The sequence below is a fragment of the Phanerochaete carnosa genome (genome assembly GCF_000300595.1).
Source record: "Phanerochaete carnosa HHB-10118-sp unplaced genomic scaffold PHACAscaffold_13, whole genome shotgun sequence".
NCBI lineage: Eukaryota > Fungi > Basidiomycota > Agaricomycetes > Polyporales > Phanerochaetaceae > Phanerochaete > Phanerochaete carnosa.
Window position 1 is genome coordinate 1,140,633 of NW_006767640.1, and position 7,659 is coordinate 1,148,291.

Consider the following 7,659-nt stretch of genomic DNA (forward strand, 5'->3'; position numbering starts at 1 on the left):
CATGGCAATGTTGGGCTGAGTCCTGACCCCAAGCCTGAGCCTGAGCCTGAGCCCAGCCCAAGTTGCCAAGCTTAGGATAAGTTCACACTAGCAGAGACTGCCCACTGACTCAAGCCTGGCCTTGAGCCCACTGCCAGGCCAGGCTCAGGTCAGGCTTTTTTGGGCTGGGCTTGCAAGCTTTGAGCCAAGGCTGCACATTACTATATTCAGCAAAGAAAAAAATGCTCTGCTCACACGGCTGGATTCTAAATAGAGAAGAAGGGTATCATGCACCACTTTCATCATTCTCAGCATTTTTGTATAAAACCTCCATATCCTTGAGAGCCTTGTTATCTCTACACTCAGGCTCCATCTTCCCATGGTCATGGCTTTAGCTGATTATGTGCAGTAACCGCATCCAAACTTGAATAAATCATAAAAAGAGTTTTAAAAAATGTATTAATCTGTGCTTAAGCTGGCTGTGTACTTGGACAAGCCTACAAGGGCATGGTTGCAGTTCAGAAATTACTAAGATATACATGTACCAGTAGCCAAGCTGCTTTCTGGGTGCTGCATTTTTGTTACTTTATATTGGTCTGTGACTGGTCCTGACCGGTCATGACCAGTCCTAAAAGCACCCAGCGCCATCTAGGACCAAGGACTGTGACCAAGACTGGACTGACGTAGGACTGGACCATACCCAGTCCTGATCAGTCCAGTCTCAGTCCAAGTCCCGGTCCCGACCGGTCCTTAGGACCGGACCCTCAACCACTAGTGCGAGGTAGCTCCCAATATATTGGAATATTCATTGAATTAATGCGAGCAGTATTGCAAAGGACACCCAGACTAGTACTGGCGCTTGCCGGTAATGCCTTGCCAGCCCTTGCCAACCTATGCATGCTAAAGGATCCCAGACTGGTATGTTTGATAGGACAAGGAGGTGCTATATCTACATTGATATACTTGTTCCCAGGATGGTTACCTTTGTAAGTGAGGTTGTGTTCTGTCACTCTTCGCCTCCGCTCTGCCTCCTTCTCTCGTTGCCCCTCGTTTCGACTTTCACCCTCCAGCTCATTCATCTCCGTCATCCACCCGTCTGATCATATCCGCAAGCTCTGCCTACCCCTGTGCCTCCTCGTCAACTGGAAGCTCCAGCTCCGCCAGCACAGTATCACGCAGCGCCTTCTCCTCGTTCTGCGCATGCGCTATGGCCAGCCCAACGATTTCCTCGTCCATCTCTGCCCTGGCCCGACGCGCGGTGGCATCTCGTACCGCCTGGACTGCAGAGGACTCTGCGGAGATGGCCCTTGACATCTTAACGAGCGTTTCCTGCTGATGCTCCCTCGCCACCACCAAGGCCATCTCAGCCGCAAGCACGGCAGCTCTCGCGCTTGACAGCTCCTCCACGGCACTTTGCACATCAGATGCGGCCGAAGCCAGAGAGGTATTGGCTGTGAGTTCCTCGTGCGTGGCAGCCGCAGTCTCGGCGTACGCAGCGTACCCCTTGGCTTCCGCTTCCTCGCGCATACGGGTTGCATTCTTGAGCTTCTCCTGCAGCTCTACTCTGGATTTGAACGTCTCCTCAGGCCTGGGCGATTCTACCGGGACCGCCTCCGCTCGTTGATTCCTGTTCGCCTCCTGCGTAGCTTCGTTCGTGGAAGACGCCTCCCCAGCATCGCGTACTGCCTCTGTCCGCCTCCCCTCTGCCTCCTCCCTCTCTCGTTGCTCCCCCATCTGCCTCTCCCGTAGACCATTCTTTAGCGCTTCGTTCACTTTCCTCATCCGTCTGAGCATCCCCGTCAGCTCTGCCTGGCTCCGCACCTCCACGTCGAGCACAAGCACGGCAATACGCAGCATGGTTTCTTCGCTTTGTGCATTCTCCTTTTCCTCCAGAGCATGTTCCGCCGCCGCCGCCGCCGCGATACGACTGGCAGTGGCACTTCGCACTGCCCGGTCTGCAGTGAGCTTCGCGACGAATGCTTCCTCCCTCCGTTTGACCGCCTCACCCTCACGCTCGCTCATCGCCCCCGGAGACCTCTCGGTCCTGCCAGTGAGCGCAGCCGTGAATATGGCAGTCGCTGCATCGGTCTCCTCTTTCTTGGCTTTCTGCTCATCGGATACAGCTACTGCCAGGGAGGCCCTAGCTGAGCGTTCCTTGCACATCGCAGCCACAACCTTTGCGTGCGCCGCGTCTTCCTCGGCCTCTGCTTGCTCGCGCATGCGAGTCGCATCCTTGAGCCTCTCCCGTAACTCGACGCTGGGGTTGAGTATCTCCCCCCGGAGAGACGCCTCTGGGGCTGTATTTGCTAGTGCCGGCCTAGCTGGCTCGTGCTCGGTTTCGGCCATGGATGACGCCACTGTCTTCGGCTTCTACAAATTTCGAGTTAGAATCATTTAGGACGAAGTACGAACTTAGTCTCAAAGAAGGACGTACAAGCTGCGTGTCGGCAATACTAACTTTGCCCGGATTCGGCGCCAGTCGGAAATCGGCCTGATTTTCAGGCTGGAAGTATTGAACGTAGATGTTTGAGTTTCCAATGCCTACGACTTTTGCAATAGCAGTGGCAGCTAAGCAGCAAGTCTGAGTTAGCTATACATCCCACTATTGCCGGTTAGGACAGCATAATACGTACCTGCCACTCTGCTAGCATAGGAAATATGATATTCACCCCGAAGGCCATCTTTGAGTAATGTCACGCTGCAGACTTGAGATGAGCGTAACAAATTCAGTGGATAAACGTACATACCTGTTCATTTTTCCAAGCTTTCTCACGACATGTCAGAGCCTGACAGATGCATCCCCATGACGATAGAATAACTACCTTTTCAAATGTACTTTGAACATCAGCTTCATCGAATGTAGACTCGCGTTTCTGCGTGGCTGTTGAGTTCAAACCGATATAGCCACTGAACGACCAACTCACGTCAAAACTAAACACCACGCTGTATGGCGAAAATGTTCGCAGTTTGAACGGACGCCGCATGTCTTCCCGGGCAGGTTGAAGCTGATAGCAGTGTGTACGGGCGTACTCTGCATCTTCTGCGCTCCAGTACTCAAGTACGCCGGTTTTTATATGGAATCCCACATCAACGACAGTGTGGACAAACACCAGCGGTCCAGCAGGGCGGAAATAGCGGAAGAGTTGCTGGGCGCTCGCCTTGTGCAGACCGCCGAGCGCCGAGGAGAAGGAGGAGGAGTCGAGGAACTGTGCGCACATGGGCGTTTCAGGCAGCACGCCGTCCAGAGACACAGTGTGCGACAGCGTCAAGATCCAGGGGTCTTCTCCTGGGATGAACGTGCCTTGCAGAGTGGCAAGGGCCATCTCAGCTATCGGTAATGGATACATCAGAATCGTGCTCTGGTGCGATCACATGTGTGCGCACCATTGAAGATATTTGAGAAACGAATCATCCATGTTCTCCTTTGGTTTGAAGATACGTGTCGCGTGATCCAGGACACGTCCCCGCATGCTTTAAAGCGCTTTCCAGCTGAGGCCACCCGATCCTATCCGGCACGTCGATAGCATGAAGTATCGGCTCAGTGATGAGCGGATGCGGCCTGTTTCGCGGCAATTGGGTCGACATAGCTCGCGGTTGAGATGCGAAGGATTGGCAAGAGGAAAAGGTCCATTTCAACGCGTAGCACCGCCTTGTAAGCTTGATTGATGGCGGAGATCTACTGCGAGGCCTGTCTAGTTGAACTGTAATTAAATTATGATACGAGCAGGCAGCGTACCACGGATGTCCTGAAGATAAGCACTAAGTACGAATTTTCAAAATCCACAACCCGATCAAGACTTATATTTACACGTGCGATTCATCCTATGCGGGCACTTCGCCGCGAGGGAGGGGTATAGTTTCATACACAGCGAGTCTACCGCGCTGACTTCGATGCAAGCCAAATCGGAGTGATCGCTTGTGCGACAATATTTCCCGCCTCCTCCAAATGCTTACGGAGGCCCTCGTCGAGGACAGTGTTCAGGAGGCCCCGAGCTCTCCACCTATCTGGATGGAATCGCCGATGTGTCTTCTCCAGCACCATCCTGTACTGCTGTTCGCCGAGGGCAATCTTCGCAACCGCAAAGAACGTCTCGACAGCAGCCCACTCGATGCCCACGAAGGTTCGCTTCTCTGGTAGACAGAGCAGGGGCCACGGAATAGACTCGAAGGTAAGTGGCTGAGAGGCGCAAAACTTGATCTCATCGAATTCGGTACTGACTGCGTCGAACCAGGTGCTGATTGCATCGAAGCCCCTCGCGTGCCCGGGGCCGAGCCACGATATGATCCAAGACGACAACAGTGCGTCGCGCTGAGCACAACGGTCGCGTTCCTTCGCAGCAGCATCTTGATACTCCTGCAAACGTCGGGCCTCGGCCTGTCGCCGCTCTTGCTCCTCACGTGCCTTGCGCGCTTCCTCCTCGCGTGCCTTACGTTCCCGTTCCTCTCGAGCTGCGCGTTTTGCCTCTCTGCGCCTCCTCTGCGCCTCCTCCTTCTCTCGCTGCTCTCTCATCTGCCTCTCCTGTCGACATCTCTCTTCCAGTTCATTCATCTCCCTCATTCGTTTGATCATCTCTGCCAGCTCTACCTGCCTCTGCGCTTCCTCATCACGCGTCACAAAATCGCGCAGCACTTTCTCCTCGCTCTGCGCCTTCTCCCTCGCCAACCGAGCGCATTCTTCGTCCCCCTCCGCTGCGGTGCGATGGGCGGTGGCGTCTCGCACCGCCTTGTCTGCGTCGGACTCCGCGGAGCTGGTTTTCAACGTCCAGTTGAGCGCCTCCTGCCGACGTTCCTTCGCCGCGTGCAGGGCCCTCTCAGCCTCTAATACAGCGGCCTCCGCGTTCGACAGCTCCTCCCTGGCATTCTGCATGTCGCATGTAGCCGCCGTCAAGGAGGCCTTGGCCGTGTGCTCCTTGCACGTGGCAGCTACAACCCTTGCGTGTGCCGCGTTTTCTTCGGCCTCTGCCTGCTCGCGCACGCGTGTCGCGTTTCCGAGCCTCTCGCGCACGTCCGCCCTGGCTTTGGACGTCTCTTCCTCCTGGTGTGACTCTAGAGTCAGGAGTGCCTGTTTCTGCTCGCTAGGCTCCTGCGTGGCCTCGGCCATGAGCGCTCCCTTTGGTTTCTAAGAGGTGCAAGGTCATTTGGTTGAAGACCACACTCAGCTTCGAAGGAATGGACGTACGAGGTGCACATCGTCAATGGTGATCGTGATTGGGTCCCACATTCGAAAATCTGCCTGATTTCCAGGCTCAAGATATCGAACATGGACGGTCGAGCTTTTCAAGACTGCGCCGTTAACCTCTGCGATGGCAGTGGCAGCTAAATAAGGGTTCTGATTCACTGCGTGATGCTAATTGGAATAAGACAGCACGTACCCGCCGCCCTGCTGGCGAAGGAAATGTGAAGGTGGCAGTGAAAGCTGCCTGCTTTGAGTAGTCGCGTGCTGCAGACCTTGAGGTGAGCGTAACTAGCGAGTAAGCAAGCGTAGAACACACACCTGGTCATTCCTCCAAACTACCATCTAATCCGTCAAACGGGTGCATTCTCGTGATGATAGGCTGCTTACCTTCCCAAAGATGCTTTGTACATCTCTCTTTTTGAATAAAATACCCAGATTCTGAACGGCTATTGAGTACAAACCGAAGCGACACGAGATTTACTCACAGTACACATCACACTGTACGGGGAAAACGTGCGCAGCGTGAACGGCTGCATGTCTCCCAGGGCGAGGTGTAGCTGCTGGCAGTGCGTACGGGCATGCTCCGCGTCCTCTGCAGTCCAGTATTCAAGCGCACAGGTCCGTTGCCCGTAGCCCACATCGACGCCGGTGTGGACAAATACCAGCGGTCCGGCAGGCCGGAAATAGCGAAAGAGCTGCTGGGCGCTCGCCGTGTGCAGGTCGTGGGTTTCCTTAGAGCCTCCCTTAACGAACTGCGCACATACAGGCGTTTCGGGCAACACGCAGTCCAGATACACAGTGTGCGACAGCGTCAGGATCCAAGGATCTGCTCCGGGCATGGGCGTTCCTTGCAGAGTGGCAAGGGCCATTTCAGCTATTGGAAACTAGGACATCAGAATCGCGCTTGGATTCGACCATATATGTGCGTACCATGAAAGATGCTCGAGAACCGAATCGTCCATGTCCTCCGCTGATTAGGGAATAGCCTAGGATGCTGCCTGACCCGCAGCATGTCCTCACATGTTTTCAAAGCACTTTCCAGTTCGGGCCATCCGACCTTGTTTGGCACGTTGATAGCATAAAGTATTGGCTCAGCAAGAAGTGGGTGTGGTCTATATCGCGGTGGTTGGGTCGACATAACTCGAGTTAAGATGTGAAAGAACAGAACGAGGAAAGAGTCACCTTGAATATAACATACCGCTCAGGCGTGCTTGATGGCGGAGATTTCTCGCGTGGCCTTCATATTCGAGTTGTACTTATATTAATGATACAGGCGGGCTACGTACCACAAATCTTTCAGGAAAATAAGCCCTAGTTACAAAATCTTCAGTGAATAACACAGCCTGACTAAAATTTACACATGCCACTCGTCCCATGCAAACACTTCGCCGCGGAGGTAAGAGCCCAGGTTACGCACACAGCGAGCCTACCGCGCTGACTTCGATGCAAGCCAAAGCGGAGTGATCGCCTGCGCAACAGTATTTCCTGCCTCCTCCAAACGTTTCCGGAGGGCTTCATCGAGGACAGTGTTCAGGAGGCCCCGAGATCTCCACCGGTCTGGGTGAAATCTCCGATGCGCCTTCTCCAGCGTCGCCTTGTGCTGCTCTTCGCCGAGGGCGACCTTTGTGGCTGCAAAAAACGCCTCAACAGCAGCCCACTCGACGCTGTCAAGGGTCTGCTTCTGTGGCGGAAGGAGCAAGGGCCATGGGACGGACTCGAAGGTAAGCGGCTGAGAAGCGCAAAACTTGATCTCGTCGAACTCGGTGCCGACCGCACTGAACCAGCTGACGTGCCGTGCGTTAGTCCACGAAGTGATCCAGGGTGTCCACCGCGCGTCACGCCGAGTGCAGCGGTCGCATTCCTTCGCAGCAGCGTCTCGATACTCCTGCAAACGTTGGGCCTCGGCCTGTCGCTGCTCTTGCTCCTCACGTGCCTTGCGCGCTTCCTCCTCGCGCGCCTTACGTTCCCGTTCCTCCCGAGCGGCACGTTCTGCCTAGTGCTCACCAATTAAGATTACATACGAAATTTGGGGATATGTTGTAAGGTTCGGCTTCGGTAGGCGCTTGACGAGTCGAGTAATCAGTGAGTCAGCGGCTACGTTGCAGGACCTCGGGGATGAGAATCTGAGCTTGCGAGAGGTTATCACACCAGAGAAAGAGTGGGGTAAGTCTTGATTCTCGAGAAACTACCGTACACCATTGTATCTACGCCTATATATACTAGAAGTCCTACCCTAAGTCATAATGAGGAGCCGAGACGGATCCGAAGAAAGTCAGGATGAGTCGAAGGGAGTCATGGGGAGTCAAAGGGTAAAAGGAATAGGAACAAAGGAGGGGATACGAAACACAAGACACACGAGGTGTTGAGAGCCCAGGCCGATGAGGCGGGCGGGCGCACTGATGGCATCAGGCGCCACCAAGCCTGTCGTCCTACAAGGGGAGGGTTAGTGCCCTAGCCCTTACATATGTATGCATTAGAATTGCGTACAGCGTACACGGACGCCG

The 7,659-nt window shown here is 54.5% G+C and overlaps 3 protein-coding genes across 3 annotated transcripts in view; all 3 read right to left on the reverse strand.

Moving 5' to 3' along the window:
• Window positions 1–886: 886 nt before the first annotated feature.
• Window positions 887–2,370, reverse strand: PHACADRAFT_265522 (uncharacterized protein). The gene has a single exon (XM_007401807.1). The coding sequence runs from the start codon at window positions 2,323–2,325 to the stop codon at window positions 1,099–1,101; it is 1,227 nt and encodes a 408-aa protein (XP_007401869.1). The 5' UTR covers window positions 2,326–2,370; the 3' UTR covers window positions 887–1,098.
• Window positions 2,371–3,967: 1,597 nt separating this feature from the next.
• Window positions 3,968–4,198, reverse strand: PHACADRAFT_61036 (uncharacterized protein; the record flags this gene model as incomplete). The annotated part of the gene is made up of 1 exon (XM_007401808.1): window positions 3,968–4,198. A coding segment is annotated over one exon (231 nt), but the record flags the coding sequence as incomplete, so codon positions are not given.
• Window positions 4,199–6,522: 2,324 nt separating this feature from the next.
• The window catches only part of PHACADRAFT_131666 (uncharacterized protein), a 4,755-nt gene continuing 3,618 nt past the window's right edge, over window positions 6,523–7,659 (reverse strand). The window contains exon 2 of the mRNA XM_007401809.1: window positions 6,523–7,148. Coding sequence (XP_007401871.1) covers window positions 6,582–7,148 — 567 coding nt within the window. The 3' untranslated portion in view covers window positions 6,523–6,581. The remainder of the gene's footprint in view (window positions 7,149–7,659) is intronic.